This window comes from Mustelus asterias, chromosome 7 (genome assembly GCF_964213995.1).
Source record: "Mustelus asterias chromosome 7, sMusAst1.hap1.1, whole genome shotgun sequence".
Taxonomy (NCBI): Eukaryota; Metazoa; Chordata; class Chondrichthyes; order Carcharhiniformes; family Triakidae; genus Mustelus; species Mustelus asterias.
In genome coordinates this window covers 112156419-112179415 of record NC_135807.1, presented here as the reverse complement: position 1 = coordinate 112179415, position 22997 = coordinate 112156419, and the positions used below count along the sequence as shown (strand labels likewise).

Here is a 22997-nt window from a genome sequence, read left to right as displayed (position 1 = left end):
GGGAAGGGTGTGAGCAGAAGATCCTGCCCAATTACTTTGGAGAAGAAAGAGGTGCTGAAGATGTGCCAATATTTTGCAAAACCAATGGCTGCTCGGGTTGTTTTATGAGCAAAGGTAAAGTCAACATGGTCCCGGATAGACCCTTAAAGGAGAGAGCTGACTGGTGGTGACCTGAAGATCACCACAGCAAGGATGAGAAAGTGGGCCTTCATGAAAGCCTAAGCCGGTATGGGAATTGAACCAGTGCTGTTGGCGTTGCTCTGCATCACTAATCAACTGTCCAGCCAACTGAGCTAAATTGAGCAGAGAGGTGATAAAGACAGATATAGAAGAGAGAAGGTCAGTACCTTGAGGGGAGATAGGGGAGAAACTAGAGGAAGTTCGGAGTTAGAGTAGTGGGAAGCTATAGAGGATGTCCTGGTGAGTTCATGGAGGGAGAGAACTCCATGTTGATCAGAGCGTCTCAATCTTAGTACAACAAAGGTGAAATTGAGTATCAATTTTTATGCATCTAACTCATTCCAAGCTATTGCTTGAGAAACAGACAACTTCTCACAGTTTGTAATCTTTTCTGCATTAGGGAGGTCACTGGCACGCTCATTCAAAGAACCAGTTGCAACTTACTCCCTCTTACCAGAGACTAGCAGGCAGAGAGAGCATGAATGTTTGCAGGCTATCCCATGGTGTATGGGTCCATTGACTGCATGTTGTATTCCCGTGCTTCATGTCAACTGCCATTTTCATGAACCAATAGGGTTTTCATTTCCTTTATGTGCTGTTCATTTGTGACCGTGGGCAGTGAATCATGCAAGAGAATGCTCTTTATCCTGGTGATGGTCATGAGTAGACTGTGCAGTCCTCCATACCAACTGTATTTGATGCACCAAGACAGGTCAGAGGCTGACTGCTGGGTGATATAGATTGATGACAAGGATAAGGAGCAGCTGTTCCCCTTAATTGAAGGGTCAGTCATAAGGGGACATATGTTCAAGGTGAGGGGCAGGAGGTTTTGAAGAGTTGTGAGGGAAAACGTTTTTACCCAGAGGGTGGTTACAATCTGGAATGAGCTGCCTGAGAGGATGGTAAAGGAGGGCTGCCTCACATCCTTTGACACATCATAACATTCAAGGTTATGGGCCAAGTGCTGGTAAATGGGATTAAGTGGGAGGTCAGGTGGTTCTCACATGCCAATGCAGAGTCGATGGCCCTAAGGACTTCTTCTGCACTGTATGATTCTATGACATGACTCATGAATGCAGTCTGTAACCCGCATCCACATGCATATCACACATTCAGAAAACCATGCTGCCAAATGACTGTGATAGAGTAGACTAACAGAATCATCATGAGCAGGGAAAAAGTCACCGGTGGGAATAATTTATTGGCCCCCTGACTGTCGCTGCACTGTAAGACTGAGTTTGCAACAGCCACTGGCACATATCACAGAATGCCGACTAAATCCTGCGAGAGGCCCAAGAAGAGATTTGCGCTGGCAAGACTTAAGTTTGGGATCTTCCCACCCCCTCCCTCCAATGAAAGAATCAAGTTCACGCCTAGGAAGGGCGTGAGCCTAATCAGCATATTGTAAAATAAATTTGAACCGAAATTTGGGGTTAATGCCGGAACTTCCGCCCTCTCCGCATTGTCCCATCCAGCCACTGTAAAGGCACACCGGAGTGAATCGCTATTGATTTTCAAAAACAAAAACCCAATTGTGACGATCATGCTGGGAGTGCACAGGGAAATATAGCCCCATGTGTTGAGGGACATAGCTGAGCAATGGCCTGGCAGTGTCAGGTTGTCACTATCCGGGGCAGGCTCTCTCAGAGGAGTCCCATTGAGAGGCTTCCCCATATATGCTGTGAGGGTGGGCATGCCGCTATGCTGTGACGGGGGATGTGTTCTGATGCTTTTGAGGGGAAAGGGCCGAAGCCTGTAGGCAGGGGGGTGGAAGGGCGATGCCTCTGAGGAGAATGCCCCAATGCTGGAGTGTTGGCGGGAGGGAGGAGAATGACCTGATGCTTGTGTGGTGGTGGTGGAGTCGCCCTGATGCTTATGGGGGGAAGATGGGTGAAGTTTATTTTATGCTGATCAGGGTGCCCTTTAAAGATGGTGCCCCTATCGCTATAGGTAGTATCAAATTGGAAAAAAGGCATACACTGCTGCAAAAAAAGTGTTAGTCCAGATGATTCGGAACAATTTAGAAACCAGCAAAGGATGACTATAAATTATAATAAAAATGGTGAAATTGGAGTATGAGAGAAAACTAACAAGAAAGCAGACAGTAAAATCTTCAATATGTGTATAAAAAGGGATGGGTGCAGTAAGAAGTCTCACAATATCAGGTTAAAGTCCAACAGGTTTATTTGGAATCACGAGCTTTCGGAGCGCTGCTCCTTCATCAGGTGTGAATGAGTGCAGTTTAATTACATGCTGCAGTCCCACACCCATTTCTGGGATAAACAAATTTCTCCACCTGTACTTTTCTGTATCATAGGCCATGAGTTGATTTCACATTGAGTTAGTCATATCGTCATAGGATAGACAGATAGGTTGCCATAGCAAATTTGCTGCATTACCGTGATAGTCAGCTAGAATAATGGGTGCAAACTAATATTGCTCTCATTGCATTGTTCATTTGCAGTTTGACATTTGCTGTGCTCATGTAGTCTAAACACAATTCCTGCGTTGCACTTTCTTATTGATTAAACTCTGACAGTAAATAATTACAACTACTTGGCCTACACCCAACCCACCCCCAGTACAAAGTTTGTTTTTTGTACAACATTTGCTTCAGATTGTATATCTGAAGGGGAAGTATAAATTATATGTGCATATGCAGGCAAATGGTGAGAGGCAACTTTAAACTGAAAATGACAGATGGTAGATTCTGAGAGTCAAAGGACATGTTGTTTCTAGAACGACACAGAAGATGCCATAATTACATTGTTTGATTTAACATGACTTTTAGTTCATCCAGTCACACATTTTAGCTGGGCAAAAAGAAAAGTTATTTTACTGGAAAAATTGTTTTTTTTTTACTTACGCAGGAAGGTAGGAGTAAGTAACAATTAGGGAAAATGCAGTGGATATGGGGTACAGAAACTTTCAGAAAGCCTTTGCTGAGGTATCTTACAAAAGACTATTGGAGAAAATCAAGGGCCATTGGAGGCAACAAAAGGAAAAAGGAGCAATTTGAATTATGAAATATGGAAAAGTACATACTTAGCAGATGTTTGTCCAGCAGATAAACACCCACATGGGCTTGATTAGGATAAACAGCCTGTTTATATGTTGTTAATATTGATCTGTAATTTTTCAAAATTCTATAATTGTAATCACTGCTATAGTTATCAAATACAATGCAAAAGATGTAGAGTGCTGAAAACTAACTTCAGGCTCAGCATTGGCTCTAAGAAGTCAGCAATGAATTGGAATGGACATAGGTTGGGAGGAAGACAGATGGCTCATCATTCTGTTTTATCCTGGAACCTTACCTCAGTTTTGCTAGAATCTTATCACATGGTACTAACCATCAGAACATACATACATGTGTGCTCTGCTTGAAGGCAGATTGTTAACTCATTACTGATGCTTTATCCTGAACCATTCAGCAGTTTTTGTCAGTATGGTTTACCTATGCCACCCACTCTCAGGAGCAGGGTGAGGAGACAAGCCCCAAGTCTACCTCAGCCAGAACAGGAATCTAACCTCTGTGGTTGGTATTATTCTGAGCTAACTGACCCCAAACATCAGAACACCAGGTAATGGAAATGCAATTTAACATATTCATTCTTGATAAATCAGTGGCATAACATTTCTGTTATAAAGCAGTATACCCGACAATGCAAATATGTTTATATATCTATGGGGATAGAATGATAAATTATGGATCTGAAATGTTAATTTTCTGATGCAAAGTTAATGTGGTTGTCCTATAGGGGGCTATAATTTGAGATGCGTGTCTGCTATCCCTATGTACTAAATATCTACTCAATTCCCATGGAGAGAGAATAGAGCCAAAGTTTTGAGTCTAGATGACCCTTCGTCAGAGCAGGACAATGACAAAGGGTCATCTAGACTCAAAGCTTTGGCTCTATTCCCTCCTCAAAGATGCTGTCAGGCCTGCTGAAATTTTCCAGCATTTTCTGTTTTTGTTTCAGATTCCAGCATCCACAGTATTTTGCCTTTATCAATTCCCAGGGAATTGGCTGCTAGTCAAGGAAGTGCCTACCCTCTCAAGCTGGTTGAAAATTTCAAGATATTGGGAACAAAGCTGTGGTCCCAGATATTCAGCCATTTTGCACCAGAATTACACCTGACTTATGTTAAGCATGCAGAAAAAAGGGGAAATTTTCCTAAAAGACCAGTTAAGCTATTTGAGTACATACAAACTCAGGCCTCGATTTTCCCAGCTGGATCAGGAGCACAGGTTCAGGACATTTTCCGGCTTCCCGAATGCATACTTGAGGAAAGTGTTCTAGCAGTTGGAATTTTCATCCAGATTGGCAGCCACCTCTGGGAGTCCAGCTGAGCGACCCTGAAATGAGTGCAAAGGCAGCCAAGTACACAGTGGGCTGGCTGAAGCCTGCTTATGTGCTCTGGCACTGTGTCCACGATTTGAAAAACACAGTAAAACATGAAACAACTCTCACCACCCCCCTCCCCCCCACCCCCCCACCTCCCCTGCCCCAAGCATGCCAACCCATTTTCCCTCATACCCTTCATGCCACATCATGCCCCCACCCACCCCATGGCCCCCATACTCTCCATGCCAACCTATGCCTCTCTGTCCACCTCCCTATGCCTCTCCCATCCTCCATGCAAACTTATGACCTCTGCCTGAAAAGCTGGTTAGCAGACAGGAAGCAAAGATTTGGAACAAATGGGTCTTTTTCTGATTGGCAGGCAGTGAGTAGTGGGGTACCACAGGGATCTGTGCTAGGATCCCAACTGTTCAGATTATATATTAGTGATTTGGACAAAGAACTAAATGTATTATCTCCAAATTTGAAGAGGATACAAAGTTGGGTGAGAGGGTGAGCTGTAAGCAGCAGGATGCAGAGATGCTTCAGTGTGATTTGGATAGCAGGCAGATTATTATTTGAATGGGTGTAAATTGAGAGAGGTAGATACTCGCCGAGTATCTACCTCGGGTAGGTTGTTGCATCAAGTTAAATTTCACAGGATCCAGGGTGAGGTATCTAAATGGATACAAAATTGGCTTCTTGACAGAAGCCTGAGGGTGGTTGTAAAGAATTGTTTTTCAAACTGGAGGCCTGTGACCAGCGGTGTGCCTCAGGGATCAGTGCTGGGCCCACTGTCATTTGTCATTTATATTAATGATTTGGATGAGAATTTCGAGGGCATGGTTAGTAAGTTTGCAGATGACACCAAGATTGGTGGCATAGTGGACAGTGAAGAAAGTTATCTCCAATTGCAACGGGATCTTGATCAATTGGGCCAGTGGGCTGACGAATGGCAGATGGAGTTTAATTTAGACAAATGCGAGGTGATGCATTTTGGTAGATTGAACCAGAGCAGGACTTACTCAGCTAATGGTAGGGCATTGGGGAGAGTTACAGAACAAAGAGATCTAGGGGTACATGTTCATAGCTCCTTGAAAGTGGACAGAGTGGTGAAGAAGGCATTCGGCTTGCTTGGTTTCATCGGTCAGAACATTGAATACAGGAGTTGTCTTGTTGAAGTTGTACAAGACATTGGTAAGGCCACACTTGGAATACTGTGTGCAATTCTGGTCACCCTATTATAGAAAGGATATTATTAAACTAAAAAGAGTGCAGAAAAGATTTACTAGGATGCTACCAGGACTTGATGGATTGAGTTATAAGGAGAGGCTGAATAGACTGGGACTTTTTCTCTGGAGCATAGGAGGCTGAGGGGTGACCTTATAGAGGTCTATAAAATAATGAGGGGCATAGACAAGGTAGATAGTCAATATCTTTTCCCAAAGGTAGGGGAGTCTAAAACTAGAGGGCATAAGTTTAAGGTGAGAGGGGAGAGATACAAAAGTGTCCAGAGGGGCAATTGTTTCACACAGAGGGTGGTGAGTGTCTGGAACAAGCTGCCAGAAGTAGTAGTAGAGGCGGGTACAATTTTATCTTTTAAAAAGCATTTAGATAGTTACATGAGTATGATGGGTATAGAGGGATATGGGCCAAATGCGGGCAATTGGAAGTAGCTTAGGGGTTTTTAAAAAAAAGGGCTGCATGGACAAGTTGGGCCGAAGGGCCTGTTTCCATGCTGTAAACCTCTATGACTCTATGAGACCTTGGTGTCCTCATGCAGCAATGGCTGAAAGTAAGCATGCAAGCACAGCAGGCAGTAAAGAAGGCAAATGGTATGTTGGCCTTCGTAACGAGAGGATTTGAGTATAGGAGTAGGGATATTTTGCTGCTATTGTATAGGGTGCTGGTGAGACCACACCTGGAGTATTGTGTACAGTTTTGGTGTGCTTACCTGAGGAAGGATTTGATTTGATTTATTATTATTGTCACATGTATTAGTATACAGTGAAAAGTATTGTTTCTTGCATGCTATACAGACAAAGCATACTGTACATAGAGAAGGAAAGGAGAGAGTGCAGAACGTAGTGTTACAGTCATAGCTAGGGCATAGAGAAAGATCAACTTAATGCGAGGTGGGTCCATTCAAAAGTCTGATGGCAGTCGGGAAGAATCAGTTCTTGAGTCGGTTGGTACGTATCCTCAGACTTTTGTATCTTTTTCCCGATGGAAGAAGGTGGAAGAAATTATGTCTGGGGTGCGTGGGATCCTTAATTATGCTGGCTGCTTTGCTGAGGCAGCGGTAAGTGTAGACAGTGTTAATGGGTGGAAGGCTGGTTTGAGTGGTGGACTGGGCTTTGTTCACGACCCTTTGTAGTTTCTTGCGGCCTTGGACAGAGAAGGAGCCATACGAAGCTGTGATACAACCAGAAAGAATGCTTTCTATGATGCATCTGTAAAGGTTGGTGAGAGTCATAGCGGACGTACCAAATTTCCTTAGTCTTTTGAGAAAGTAGAGGTATTGATGGGCTTTCTTAATGATAGCAACAGCATGGAGGGACCAGGAAAGGTTGTTGGTGAGCTAGACACCTAAAAACTTGAAGCTCTCAACCATTTCTACTTTGTCCCCATTGATCTAGAAAAGGGTATGTTCTCCTCTATACTTCCTGGAGTCGATGACTATCTCCTTCATTTTGTTGACGTTGTGGGGGAGATTATTGTCGCCGCACCAGTTCACCAGATTCTCTCTTTCCTGTACTCCGTCTCATCATTGTTTGAGATCTGACCCACTACAGTAGCGTCATCAGCAAACTTGAAAATTGAATTGGAGGGGAATTTGGCCATACAGGCATAGGTGTATGAGGAGTATAGTAAGGGACTGAGGACACAGCCTTGTGGGGCACCGGTGTTGAGGATGATTGTGGAGGAGGTGTTGTTGCCTGTCCTTACTGATTGCTGTATGTGGGTTAGGAAGTTCAGGATCCAGTCACAGAGGGAGAAGCTGAGCCCAAGGCCGCATGGTTTGGAGATGAGTTTCGTAGGAAAAATGGTGTTGAAGGCTAAGCTATAGTCGATAAATAGGAGTCTGACATAGGTGTCTTTGTTATCTAGGTGTTCCAGGTTGAATACAGGGCCAGGGCGACGGTGTCTGCTGTGGACCTGTTGCGGTGATAGGCAAATTGTAGTGGATCCAGGTAGATCCGGGAGGCTGGAATTGATTCGTGCCATGACTAGTCTGTCAAAGCACTTCATAATGATGGATGTCAGCCACCGGACAATAGTCATTAAGGCACGCTGCCTGGCTTTTCTTTGGTACCGGGATGATGATTGTCGTCTTGAAGCAGATAGGGACCTCAGATTGCTGTAAAGAGAGGTTGAAGATATCTGCGAATACCTCCACCAGCTGATCAACACAAGATCTGAGTGCTCGTCCGGGCAGTCGCTTTCTGTGGGTTGACCTTCAGGAAGGCTGCTCTGACATCTGCAATGGTGACCTCGGATGCAGGTTCGTCCGAGGCTTCTGGCATGGAGGGCATGTTCTCGCTAACCTCTTGCTCAAAATGAGCATAGAATGCATTGAGCTCATCGGGGAGGGGTGCATTTGTGCTGGCGATTTGACATGCCTTCATCTTGTAATGATGAAGCATGTATTGAAAGAAACATAGAAAAACTACAGCACAAAACAAGCCCTTCGGCCCACAAGTTGTGCCGAACATATCCCTACCTTTTAGGCCTACCTATGTTCTTGTTATAGAGGATGTTATGATGTTCTTGTTATAGAGGAAGTGCAATGAAGGTTTACCAGGCTGATTCCCAGGATGGCAGATCTACCATATGAGGAGAGACTAAGTCGGTTAGGATTACATTCGTTTAGAAGAGTGAGAGGGGATGTCTTGGAAACTTATAAAATTCTAACAGGATTAGACATGGTAGATTCAGAAAGGATGTCCCCGATTGTGGGGGAGTCCAGAACTAGGGGGTCATAGTTTGAGGATAAGGGGCAAACCTTTTAGAACTGAGGTGAGGAGAAATGTCTTCACCCAGAGATTGGTGGAATTCACTATCATAGAAAGTAGTTGAGGCTAAAAATTTGTTTTATTTCAAGAAGTAATTAGATAAAGCTCTTGGAGCTAAAGGGATCAAAGGATATGGCGGGGAAAGACAGGATCAGGCTATGGAGTTTGATGATTAGCCATGATTATAATGAATGGCGGAGCAGTCTCGAAGGGCCGAGTTACCTACTCCTGCTTCTATTTTCTATGTATGTTTCTGCCTACCCCATGAACCCTCATATCCTCCATGCCACCTCGCCCTGTACCCAACCCATGGCCTTTATAATCCCTATGCCAACTTGGTGCCAAATCATCCCCGTCACTCTTTTGGCCTTCCACCTGTCATGCCAACTCATCCAGTATCTAACATGGGCAGACCTCAGGAGCCATGCTGAGATGAAATGTAAGAAATTTCTAAGTGCCAATTGCAAATTTTTTTTAAAAAGAACACACTTCATAAAAGACCATTCATTAAATTTACATTCTTCATCGACATAATCCCTTCCTAGATCAAAAAAAAATTATCATCTTCTTAAAACTAGCATTTGAATTCATAGTCCCACTTCAAGGGCTCTGTAACCACTTCGACTTGTCAATCCAGCTCTGATAATGGTCGGCACATGGTCATTCAGAAATCAATCATTCAGCACTAATCAGTAATGAAAATCCTTGGGCTTATGTCAACAGACAGAGTGATATAGCAAACAATAATCTTTGAAACACTCCAAACATTTTTTCCCAAGGATAAAAAACTCAGCAGGACTGGAATTATCTGTGGAGAGAGAAACTGAGTTAGCATTTCTAGTCCCTATGACTTCTTCAGATCTCTAGCATTGCCTGCTTTTATTTCAGATTTCTAGCATCTGTAGTATTTTGTTTTTTTTCCAAGCATTTGCAGACAAGAGTTGTAAATATCTTGACAGCTTGACAGTTGCTTTTGACAGTTACATTTGGCAATTCATGTTGACACTTTTGATAGTTGCCTTTGATGGTTCATTTTGAGACTTACGACAGTTCCATTGAGCAAAACAGTTAATGGGTTTATGAACTTCATACGCACATTCATGTCTGTTTTTACAAATCCCAAGTGGTCCCTTGCCTCCCCTAAATGACATCTGACCTCCTCCAAAGAGTACCTGACGGCCCATAAAGATGTCCTGTGACCACAGCTAAAGGGGTCCACTGCCCATTCAAATGGGTACCTCACCTCTCCAAAGGACTCCACAAAGTTTAGACCTGCTCCTACCAGTTCTAATCTTCACAGATTGTGTTTTTCATACCTGGGCCACCAAAGCATAACTGGAGGCAGCTTCTGATTTATCTGGGCTGCTGCTTCTGCAAAAAATGCATGTCCAAATCCTGAGCTGGGTAGAGACCATATTCGAGGCCTACCATGATTGTGGAAATCCAGGCCTCAATGTCCATAAAATATGTCTGATACATCAGCTTCAGTTCAAGTGATTTTCCCAGCTTTGCAGTGCGAAAGGATTCTGGCAGCTGTCTTTCAACAATCTCTGAAAGGGAACCTTTTATTAGAACCCTCCTGTACTAATTTCATTCTAATGTATCTCATTAAAAACTGACTTCCAAACATCCTCTCAAACACAGAAACAAATGAAGAATGGACAATTCTTAGAACAATGAATGTGGTAGATAGGGAATATCATCTATATGGGCCGGGATTCTCCTGAGAAAATTCTAAATGCTGAGGTCATGTAAAAACTGGAGTAAATCCCGCTGCTTTTTTTGTCGGAATTTTCAAACTAAATCGCCTACACTCCGTGCATCACAGAGTGCCCTAGCATAAATCACGCTGAAAAACTGTGGGTGGGGCCTATTCCCACTGAAGAGGCCAGCAACATAGCACTGAGCAAGCCACTGCACATGTACCAATCTGTCATAGCGGAGATCGGCGCATGCACAGCTGCCCTGCACTGCCGGCATCCTGGTCACTGGCCAGTTCAATCGCTGGCCTGCACAACAATCCCCCATCTCTGCCCCTCCGGCTGGCCGATCCCTCCCCCCCCCCACCCCACCCCACCCCACCCCGATGGCCAGCCCCAAATAACTGTCCCCCCTCCCTCTGTCCAGTGGGGTCAGGCTGCCATTAGTGGGAAGCAGTTGTAAACCCTGCTGGAGTGAACCCCTCCTGGCACAGGGTGGAGAGGCTAGCGGGCCCACTAATGGTATGGTAATGAAGATCTAAATATTTTAATCAGCTCCATGCTGCGCCGATTTCTGGCGCGGAGCTGATGAGGCCGAAAATGCACGGAGGCCATGGCGCCCAGCAGGGAGCCCGCTAAACGGCCTCCGCTGATGTCTTCCAGCTGGGAGAATCACCCCCTGGTCTTCTAGAAGGCCATCAACAAGCTTCCACATTAGAGATTGCTAATAAATGAGAGCATATGGAATCGGAGGCAACTTGATGGGAAATTGAGGCTGCAGAGCTGTGGTTTTTGAAGCAAATAATAGAGGTGTCTTGGACAAGACATGCAGCCAGTGAAGATATGCTAGCAAAATCGGTGACCAAGGCTGGGACTTTCTGGTCCTGTCGTGGTGGGACCCGCAGTGGGAGACTCGATAGCCCAGCCAAAAGTCCATTGAATTTCGATGGGACCAGATATACCCAGATGTGGGCGAGGCCAGAAATCCTGCCCCAGAAGAACTCTACTGAACAAAATCAAGAAGAGACAGTTGGAATTTCTTGGACATGTAATACTAGGTGATGATTTAGAAAGTTTGATGCTGATGGGAAAGCCTCGCTGACTGGATGATTGTGTGTTGTCATAATGTGGGTTCTTTCTGCAGCTATGATTGTCTCATTGCTGAGATCTTGAGACTTATGTGTTTAAACATAAACACCTTTATTGGTCAGTTGTAACTATTTACAGTTCAGTTCCAAGTATGGTCATGCATGGTATTGCTCCTGGACTGTTCAGAGAATCTCTTACCATGTGACTGCATATATCACACCATAAGCAGTCCTACATTAACCTGTGCTCTGCTGAGCCTCTTTACATTATAATGCATGCAGGCACTTATCAATACATGTATCAACAATGAAGGTGATCCATGACAGTGAGGTCCCTGGTCACCAATGCCTTCTTAGGGCATGGTACCTGAAGGGAGAGAGAGAATTGTTTAGGAGACAGGACACAGGGAGTAGACGGTCCATCACTTATTTCCACACCATGTACACTAAAACTCCTTTAAATGGGTATGTACTTAAATTGGTAGGATGTGATGAGCAGTGGTCCTTATCTTTGCAATATATTCATAAATTACTTAGATGAAGGAATAGAGACCGACATGTCCAAATTTGGTGATGACAGATATGTTAACATCTGTCACAGGGAAAATTCTAGAATCTGTTATTAAGGTTATAGCAAGGCACTTAGAAATTCTTAATAGAATCAGGCTAAGTCAACATAGTTTTGTAAAAGGGAAATCGTATTTGACTAATTTGTTAGAGTTATTTGTTAGAGTTGTTTGAGGAAGTAATAAGCAATGTAGGTAAAGGGGAACCTGTAGATGTGGTGTATTTGGATTTCCAAAAGGCACTTGATAAGCTATCATATCAAATTTTACGACATAAAATAAGGGCTCATGATGTAAGGGTAACATATTAGCATGAACAGAAGATTGGTTATCTAACAGAAAGCAGAAAAAAGGGATAAATGGGTCATTTTTGGCTTGGTAAGCTGCTATTAGAGGAAAGCCACGGGGATTAGTGCTGTGGCCTCAACTATTTAAAACCTCTATCAAAATGATTTGGAATAAGGGAACAAATGTAGCTAAACTTGCTAATGATACTAAGATAGGTACTAAAGTAAGCTGTGAAGAGGATATATGGAGTCTGCTAATGGACATAGATAGTTAAGTGAGTGGACAAAAATTTGCTGGATGGAATATAATATGGAAAAATATGAACTTGTTCACGTTGACAGGAAATATAGAAAAGTAGCATATTATCTAAATAGAGAAAGATTGCAGAACTCTGTGGTAGAAAGAAATCTGGTTATACTGATACAAGAATGACAAAGGGTTTGTGTGTAGGTACAGCAAGTGATTGCAAAGGAAATGGAATATAAAAGCAGGGAACCTTTGCTACAGGTTTATGAGGCATTGAGGAGACCACATCTAGAATACTGTGTACAATGTTGGTCTCCTTGCTTAAGAAAATATATCATTGCATTAGAAGCAGTAGAGAAAGGGTTCACATGACTGATTCTTTGGATGAAGGAGTTAAATTAAGAGGAGAGGTTGGACAAGTTGGGCCCATTTCTACTGCAGTTTAGAAAAATGAGAGATGATCTTATTGAAACATATCTGATCCTGAGGAGACTTGACAGAGGTGGATGTGGAAAGGATGTTTCCCCTAATAGGAGAGACTAGAGCTAGGATACACTGTTTAAAAATAAGGGTTCTCCTGCTTAAGATGAAGGTGGTCATTTTTTCTCTTGGAGGATTTGTGGAATTCTGTTCCCTGGAGAGCGGTGGAGGCTGGGCCATTGATTATTTTTAAGGCTAACTTGCATAGATTCTTGATTAACAAGAGGGTGAAAGGATATTGGCGACAGACAGGTAAACAGAGTTGAAGCCACAATCAGATCAAGCATGATCATATCAAATGCGCCACAGACTTTAAGGGCCGAATGGCCTACCCCTCCTAATTTGTATGTAGATCGCATAGTAAAGTTATAACTAAACATTGAGTAGTTACGTAATTTGATAAAACAATGACAACAGCTTTTCATTGTGAGAGATCATCCACTTTGGACTCAAGAAAGATAGATCCTTGTATTTTCTAAATGATGAGAAGCTTGAAATGGTGGAGGGGCAGATCGATTTAAATGTCTAAGTTCAGAAATCACTAAAACTTGGTGGACAGGCACACAAAGTAATTAAAATGGCTTCTGGAATGTTAGCTTTTATCCCAACAGGTCTAGAGTACAAAGCATTGTAAAGCTTTAGTTAGACCTTATCTAGAGCACAGTATTCAGTTTATGGCACTGCATCGCAGGAAGGAAGGAGAGAAAGAAGGATTAGGCTATTGAGTTGGACGATCAGCCATCATTGTGATGAATGGCGGAGCAGGCTCGAAGGGCCAAATGGCCTCCTCCTGCTCCTATCTTCAATGTAGGTCTAAAAGGGTTAAATTATGAGAACGGAATCTGCATAGCCTCAGCATTATTCTCTTGAATATCAAGATTAAGGTGATATAATTGAGGTATTTCAGGTGATTAAAGGAATTAACAGAGCAAAGTAGAAACTATTTTCTCTGGTGGTGGGGAGGGGGAGGTACAGAACTATGGGACATAATTTTAATCACAGGTCATGTGCGGAAATACATCTTCATACGATGGGACAGTGGAAATTGACATTATCAACCTAAAAATGCAGTTGAGGGCAGACTAGTTGAAAATGTAAAATTTGGGATTGCGAGATTTCTGTTCGGAAACTGTTGCAAAACCAAGGAGCATAAATGAAGTTAAGGTACAGAACAACCATGATCTAATTGAAAGGCAGAGCAGGTTGAAAATGGGCTGAATGGCTTATTCCCTTATTCCTGTGTTCATACTGAAGTGGTTTAGCTGTACACGTATAGTTACAGCTTGTTTTTGCCACTGATTATTCCATATGCTTTTCTGCGCTGTTCTTAAACCTATTCTGTTGTAACGCCAATGTAATAACCAACCACACACAATGCCAATGATGCTTGGCTGCATCGTGGTACCATTAACCTCTTGGGAAAGTGGGTGGTTGTAATCTCAGAATTCTGAAGTGTCCACAGCTGGTGCGCCATCCCAGTTGGTGTGGTGATTGAGGTGCTACTTTTAAGGTGGACTTGGTGTCCCTAAATAAAGAACATTAAAATTGGCTGACATTCCACTCCGCAAATTATTAAATATATGTTTGTGGCTCATGTGAGAATATTTGATAGCATTAATTGCCTTCACTTGTACATGAAAATGGCCACTTGAGAATGTATTGGAAGATAGGTATGTTAGGAGCAAAAGGATAGTGAGGGATAAAATTGGTCCTCTTGAAGACCAGAGTGGTAGACTGTGTATGGAACCAAAAGAGATGGGGGAGATACTAAATTGTATTTTTGCATCCGTATTTACTGAGGAAACAGGCATGGAGTCTACGGAAATAGGGCAAACAGGTAGGGAGGTCATGGAACCTTTACAGATTAAAGGGGAGGAGGTGCTCGCTGTCTTGAGGCAAATCAGAGTGGATAAATCCCCAGGACCGGACAGGGTATTCCCACGGACCTTGAGGGAAGCTAGTGTTGAACTTGCAGGGGCCCTGGCAGACATATTTAAAATGTCAGTATTCACGGGGGAGGTGCCGGATGATTGGAGGGTGGCTCATGTTGTTCCGTTGTTTAAAAAAGGTTTCAAAAGAAATCCGGGAAATTATCGGCCAGTAAGTTTGACGTCGGTGGTGGGCAAGTTATTGGAAGGTGTGATAAGGGATAGGATCTACAAATATTTGGATAGACAGGGACTTATTAGGGAGAGTCAACATGGCTTTGTGCGTGGTAGGTCATGTTTGACCAATCTATTAGAGTTTTTCGAGGAGGTTACCAGGAAAGTGGATGAAGGGAAGGCGGTGGATGTTGTCTACCTGGATTTCAGCAAGGCCTTTGACAAGGTCCCTCATGGGAGGTTAGTTAGGAAGGTTCAGTCGCTAGGTATACATGGGGAGGTTGTAAATTGGATAAGACACTGGCTCAATGGAAGAAGCCAGAGAGTGGTTGTGGAGGATTGCTTCTCTGAGTGGAGGCCTGTGACTAGTGGTGTGCCGCAGGGATCGGTGTTGGGTCCATTGTTGTTTGTCATCTATATCAATGATCTGGATGATAATGTGGTAAATTGGATCAGCAAGTTTGCTGATGATACAAAGATTGGAGGTGTAGTGGACAGTGAGGAAGGTTTTCAAAGCTTGCAGAGGGATTTGGACCAACTAGAAAAATGGGCTGAAAATGGCAAATGGAATTTAACGCAGACAAGTGTGAGATATTGCACTTTGGAAGGACAAACCAAAGTAGAACGTACAGGGTAAATGGTAGGACTCTGAAGAGTGCAGTTGAACAGAGGGATCTGGGAATACAGGTACAGAATTCCCTAAAAGTGACGTCACAAGTGGATAGGGTCGTAAAGAGTGCCTTTGGTACATTGGCCTTTATAAATCGGAGTATCGAGTATAAAAGTTGGAGTGTTATGGTAAGGTTATATAAGACATTGGTGAGGCCGAATTTAGAGTATTGTGTACAGTTTTGGTCACCTAGTTACAGGAAGGATGTAAATAAGGTTGAAAGAGTGCAGAGAAGGTTCACAAGGATGTTGCCGGGACTTGAGAAGCTGAGTTACAGAGAGAGATTGAATAGGTTGGGACTTTATTCCCTGGAGCGTAGAAGATTGAGGGGAGATTTGATAGAGGTGTATAAGATTTTGATGGGTATAGATAGAGTGAATGCAAGCAGGCTTTTTCCGCTAAGGCTAGGGGAGAAAAAAACCAGAGGGCATGGGTTAAGGTTGAAAGGAGAAAAGTTTAAAGGGAATATTAGGGGGGGGCTTCTTCACGCAGAGAGTGGTGGGAGTGTGGAATGAGCTGCCGGATAAAGTGGTAAATGCGGGGTCACTTTTAACATTTAAGAAAACCTTGGACGGGTTCATGGATGAGAGGGGTGTGGAGGGATATGGTCCAAGTGCAGGTCAGTGGGACTAGGCAAAAAATGGTTCGGCACAGACAAGAAAGGCCAAAAGGCCTGTTTCTGAGCTGTAATTTTCTACGGTTCTATAAGTTGCACCTGATGAACTGTATCTCAAAAAAGATGTCTAAACCCTTGGCACGGAAAGAAAATTGTGAGAAAAGGGGAAAGAACATTCAACAGACTCTGACAAGAGCAATGCAAGACTATTAATTGCTGTAAATGCTAGGCATAGCCCAATACCAAACGCTGCAGGCAGTACGTGGAGACATGTGAACAAACAAAATTGGTGGTGTAGTGGACAGTGAAGAAGGTTATCTAAAACTACAGTGGAATCTTGATCAACTGGGCCAGTGGGTCAAGGTATGGCAGATGGAGTTTAATTCAGATAAATGTGAGGTGTTGCATTTTGGTCAGACAAACCAAGACAGGACTTACACAGTTAATGGACAGATACATAGTTCCTTGAAAGTTTTGTCACAGGTAGACAGGGTGGTGAAGAAGGCATTTGGCACACTTGCCTTCATCGCTCAGAGAATTGAGTACACGAGTTGGGACATTATGTTACAACTGTACAAGACATTGGTAAGCCCACATTTGGAGTACTGTGTACAATTCTGGTCACCCTGCTCTACGAAGGATGTTATTAAACTGGAAAGGGTACTAAAAAGATTTACAAGGATGCCATCGGGACTGGAAGGTTCGAATTAAAAGGAGAGACTTGGACTTTTTTCCCTGGAGCGTAGGAGGATGAGGGGTTTCCTTATAGAGGCTTATAAAATAATGAGGGGCATAGTTAAGGTGAATAGCCAAGGTCTTTTCTCCAGGAACGGGGAGTCCAAGACCATGGGGGACCTTATCAAAAGCCTGACTAAAATCCATGTATATGATATCAACTGCCCTACCTTCATCAACACACTTAGTTACCTCCTCAAAAAATTCTATCAAATTTGTAAGGCACGACTTGCCCTTCACAAATCCGTGCTGACTATCCCGGATTAATCCGCATCTTTCTAAATGGTCGTAAATCCCATCCGTAAGGACCTTTTCCATCAACTTACCAACCACTGAAGTAAGACTAACCAGCCTATAATTACCAGGGTCATTTCTATTCCCTTTCTTAAACAGAGGAACAACATTCGCCATTCTCCAGTGCTCTGGCACCATCCCCGTGGACAGTGAGGACCCAAAGATCAAAGCCAAAGGCTCTGCAATCTCATCCCTTGCCTCCCAAAGAATCCTAGGATATATTTCATCAGGCCCAGGGGACTTATCGACCTTCAGTTTATTCAAAACTGCCAGGACATCCTCCCTCCGAACATCTACTTCCTCCAGCCTATTAGCCTGTAACACCTTCTCTTCCTCAAAAACATGGCCCCTCTCCTTGGTGAACACTGAAGAAAAGTATTCATTCATCACCTTTCCTAACTCTACTGACTCCATGCACAAGTTCCCACTACTGTCCTTGACCGGCCCTAACCTCACCCTGGTCATTCTTTTATTCCTCTCATAAGAGTAAAAAGCCTTGGGGTTTTCCTTGATCCGACCCGTCAATGACTTCTCATGCCCCCTTCTAGCTCTCCTAAGCCCCTTTTTCAGCTCATTCCTTGCTAACTTGTAACCCTCAATTGAGCCATCTGAACCTTGTTTCCTCATCCCTACATAAGCTTCCCTCTTCCTTTTCACAAGACATTCCACCTCTTTCGTGAACCATGGTTCCCTCACTCGGCCATTTCCTCCCTGCCTGACAGGGACATACCTATCAAGGACACCTAGTATTTGTTCCTTGAAAAAGTTCCACTTTTCATTAGTGTCTTTCCCTGACAGTTTCTGTTCCCAACTTATGCCCCCTAATTCTTGCCTAATCGCATCATAATTACCCTTCCCCCAATTATAAACCTTGCCCTGCCGTACGGCCCTATCCCTCTCCATTGCAATAACAAAAGACACCGAATTGTGGTCACTATCTCCAAAGTGCTCTCCCACAACCAAATCTAACACTTGGCCCGGTTCATTTCCCAGTACCAAATCCAATGTGGCCCCACCTCTTGTCGGCCTATCCACATATTGTGTCAGGAAACCCTCCTGCACACACTACACAAAAACTGCCCCATCCGAACTATTTGACCTACAAATGTTCCAATCAATATTTGGAAAGTTAAAGTCCCCCATGACAACTACCCTGTGACCCCCACACCTATCCATAATCTGCTTGGCAATTTCTTCCTCCACATCTCTATTACTATTTGGGGGCCTATAGTAAACTCCTAATAACATGACCGCTCCTTTCCTATTTCTAACTTCAGCCCATATTACCTCAGTATGCAGATCCCCCTCGACGTGCCTTTCCGCAGTCGTTAAACTATCCTTGATTAACAATGCTACTCCTCTACCTCTTTTACCAGCTTCCCTACACTTACTGAAACAACTATACCCCGGAACGTCCAACAACCATTCCTGTTAATGTAGCTCCTTTGAACTACCTCCAGTTCTTTGTCCAACTAACTATTCTTCTGTGTGAGCCTAAAAGGCGAGTGCAGACATTTCTTTAGGACAGTGAAAGGAAAGGGCAGCTTAGGAGAGCCTGATTCTGTCCCCACTTAATATTCATCACGCCTACTTGCATTGCCAGTAGAAGGATCATGCCTGATGTCCTTACCAATTGAATCATCAGTGAAACAACTATCCAACCTGCTCTTCTTTTGTTTTAAGGTCTTATGATTGGCTGATATGGCTGTGACATTGCAAGTGTCATTGGAAAGTTTTAAAACTACGACAAAACTTGTCTGCCAAATGTTTAAAATCTTCTAATCTTATCTGTATCCAGATCTAAATGATGCAATTACTCTATATAATTTGGAGCACAATGAAAATCTTCAATGGTGCTTTTTGGTAACTGCTGGTAGCTCCTTTTATATTTGATATCAGGAAAGCAGGCATTTCTGCCCCTCTCTTTGTTTAGATGCAACGAGGAGCAAGTCCCTGCTGCTTTCCGCTTTATCTGCTATTCAATTCCTCCACAGCAAGAGTTAATTCTTGCTCTCTCATGCACAGCAGAAGCAACCCATGTGATAAGCTGCAATGAGTAGCACTTGTGATTAAATTGAAACACCTTCCAAAATTGGCTAGGCTAAAACCACATCAGAAAATGGGAGATAATTGACTGCTTAGCTGTTTGCAATGAAAAAATCTATTTTCTTCATTATTTTGAGCAATATATCCGTGCACAGATATAAATCGGTGTATTGGGTTTAAAACTGAATCGACAGAATAAACAAAATATCCAAAGAGGTTTCTTTGAGATCCAGAAAATTCACCATTCATGATTGGAATGTGGAGAGCTCACTATTTGTTACAAGGTCAAGGATACATTCCAAATGTTTGTGCTGTAGTTTTAAACATTTTTTATTGCCTTTTTAGTAATGTGCTGCATAGTACTTTATCACAATTGCGTAGTGTTCTGAGATTGCATGTTGTGGCAGAAGTTAATGAAAGCTATTATAAATGGGGGATTTACCTCAATCAGAATGTAAGATTTGGAGTAAAATAATCATTTCTGTGGTAGAGAGGAAAATGCTAAAGGCAATCCTGCATTTTACAGGCATAACTGCAAGTCAGTAATCAGCTAAGTACCATAATCCTCCTTACAGGGTAAAATCTTACTTGACCTCCAGCTATATACGGCACATGATAACAGCATTAAATTGTAAAACTCCTCAATGCTCCTCCCAGAAGTCTCCACTGTAGGTCATCACCTGTCAAAGTTGGGTTGGTGGGTCTGATGTCCCACTTTCTTGTTTTGAGATGGCTTTGCAGATTCCAATATGTTAATGTGGTTGGAATCTCAATATAGTGGGAGAATAATTCTGTGTGCAAGCTCGGCAAGGCTGCAATTATTGGAAGCTTTTGAATGTAATTTTGCTAAGCCTGGGGAGATTAAAGAAAAGTGCTTGCCAGCTTGGATTTGATGCATTCTTCTGGACAGAATGCTCTCCATCTCCCAGATGTGCAATGGCAAATAGAAAGGTAAAACTAGGTTGTATGTTAAGTAAAAATAGATTGAAATGGTCATAATTTTAAAATGTACAAATAAAGCAATAGAAGGATGTTGCATGGACTTTAATTATTTTGCTGTTCTTAGTCCCGTTTTGTGATGAGTAGTTAAATGATTTAGCGTTGAAGTGCTTCAGTGTCATGTTTAGCTTCACTCAGCTCAATTTAATATTAATGGCAAACAGATAAAAATGTTATAATGTTTTGAATTTATTATGGTTACACAATAGCCCAATTAACATTGTCTTCACAATTTCTAGTATGGGGTAAGCATTGGTTAAAATGTTTTAATTCTAACTCTTAGTTGTTTTTGGAAAAGCAACCCTGATTGATTTTATTTTGTTTATTTCCATCCAGGAAAAGGAGCCCATCAACATCCAGGGAACACAATCGAAAATACGACCAGAGGGACGAGAGAGCAGAACCGTCACAGTATGCACTTTTGGAAAGTGCAATGCAAAGATCACCTACAGAATATGCAGACCGTGACAAGCGATCCCCGCGTGGGTCACGGATTTATGATGACTCTGAACATATTGAGTATAGAGAAAGTAGAGACTCCGGTCGTAGAAGTCGTAGAAGGTCTCAAGAGTTCAGAGATTTTGTAGATGAGGATATTGATGTGCAAACTAGGGATGAATATGAAAGACAAAGGCGAGAAGAGGAGTACCAAACTCGTTATCGTAGTGATCCAAATTTGGCTCGTTATCCTGTCAAACCTCAACCATATGAGGAGCAAATGCGGATGCATGCTGAAGTATCTAGGGCTCGTCATGAACGAAGGCACAGTGATGTGTCTTTGGCTTATACAGAAATGGATGATGCACAAGTCTCAATGCATAGAATGGAAAGGCAGTCAAGACAACGCTCTGCATGTGACCGTAGAGTCCCTGTACAAAGTCAACGTTCATATTCTATGGAAAGAACTCAAGACATGCAAGGGCCAAGTTCTAGTTGGCAAAGGACCCCAAATCACAGTCCACCGACACCTAGGCGAAGTCCAATTCCATTTGATAGGAGTGACATGCGTCGTTCAGATTCATTGCGGCAACATCACTTGGATCCTAGTTCTGCTGTTAAGAAAACAAAACGAGAAAAGATGGAAACCATGCTACGAAACGACTCACTCAGTTCAGACCAATCTGAATCGGTAAGGCCACCACCACCCAAGCCACATAAAACAAAGAAAGGAGGTAAAACGCGCCAAGTCTCATTGAGTAGCTCAGAGGAAGAGCTTGCTTCCACTCCAGAATATACCAGCTGTGATGATGTAGAGATTGAAAGTGAAAGTGTCAGTGAAAAAGGTAAGCTTTAATAGACTTTATTTCACTTTTTTTATTGGATTAAATAATTATCAAATTTTAGTTAGGTTCACATTGTTTAATATGATGTCCAAAATTTTCAATTTAAATAAAAGCTGTGATATTTAGGTATTTAGATCAGGATGCTCACAAATTTGATCTTTACCAATTGTGGAGCTCATCTGAACAATAAAGGGACTACCATTTGCATCGACACTTATTGGTTAAGCAGTTGAAAATGTATTCATGCTGCCCTTTGTTGATCATTATTCAATGACTTATGCTGAAAAAAGGGATGTGTGGACTTGAGGTGAGCCCAGAATTGGGCTCAGTCGTGATCAGCATCTAATGGCTTACTGATACAGTTAAATTCTCAGATGAACAGTGGCTGTCTAAGTTCTTGGATGAAAACTAGAGTTGTTAGAACTAAGGAAGGAAATGAAGGCTTTGAAGAGGGAACATAAGACATTTACTAGAATGGCTCCAGGAATGAGGGGTCACAATTACATTATAGATGGACTGGAGAAGCTGGAGTTGCTCTTGGAGTAGAGAGGCAAAGAGCAGATTGGATATAGAGGTGTTTACAATCATGAGAGAGTAAACAAAGATAAACTATTTCTAACAGCTGCTGGGTCAAAAATCAGATGGAACAGAGTTAGGGTATTTGGCAAAATAACTGGAGGTGACATAAGGAAAAACATTTTATGCAATTGGTGATTAGGATTTGGAATGCATTGTATGATAGGGTGGTGCAAACTGATGCAATCATCACTTTTTCAAAAAAGAATTGAATAAATATTAAGAGATATAGAATATAGGGAATGAGCTAGAAAGTGTGACTAACTAAATTATAGTTGAAAGATACAGCATAGGCTCAATAGGCCAAAGGACATCTTCTGTGATGTGTTATTCTATGATACTAGAAACTTGGGGAAGGAATCATTGTGTAGTAATTGGCACCCATGGAACAAAATCCCAATAAAAGTCCAGTGAAGAAGGGAAAAGATGGAAATGGAGTTATATATTTTTTTAGAAGGATTTATTTTCTTGGAATACATTTTTTTATTTACAAAATTTAATTTGAGATATACGGCCATTACCTACAATTGCAGAGCTGATCTCTTGATTTATGCTTTGCTGTCTATTCTCCCAGATTATCTATAATCATTATCATTTTGCTGTAAGAGTATTATATAGTCTGTGAATTTCACAGAAGATAATGCAGCTGGGTGCATATGTCCAGCAAGCAGCTGATCCATATAGACCAGTTGCTCAAGGTCCCATCACTAGTTGGCATTGAATTAACTGATTTCAGCTAGGCTAACAGTTGGGAGTGTTGGTTTCC

The 22997-nt window shown here is 42.5% G+C and overlaps 1 protein-coding gene across 18 annotated transcripts in view; it reads left to right on the top strand.

Annotated features, from left to right (window-relative positions):
• rims2a (regulating synaptic membrane exocytosis 2a) overlaps positions 1–22997 on the top strand; it is a 702781-nt gene that overhangs the window by 75262 nt on the left and 604522 nt on the right. For 17 of the 18 annotated variants that reach the window (XM_078216669.1, XM_078216668.1, XM_078216667.1 and 14 more), the window contains exon 2: positions 20709–21655. In XM_078216669.1, the coding sequence (XP_078072795.1) occupies positions 20709–21655 (947 nt within the window). Of the gene's footprint in view, positions 1–15037; positions 15048–20708; positions 21656–22997 lie in introns of all 18 variants that reach the window. The other variant, XM_078216680.1, reaches the window with a different exon arrangement.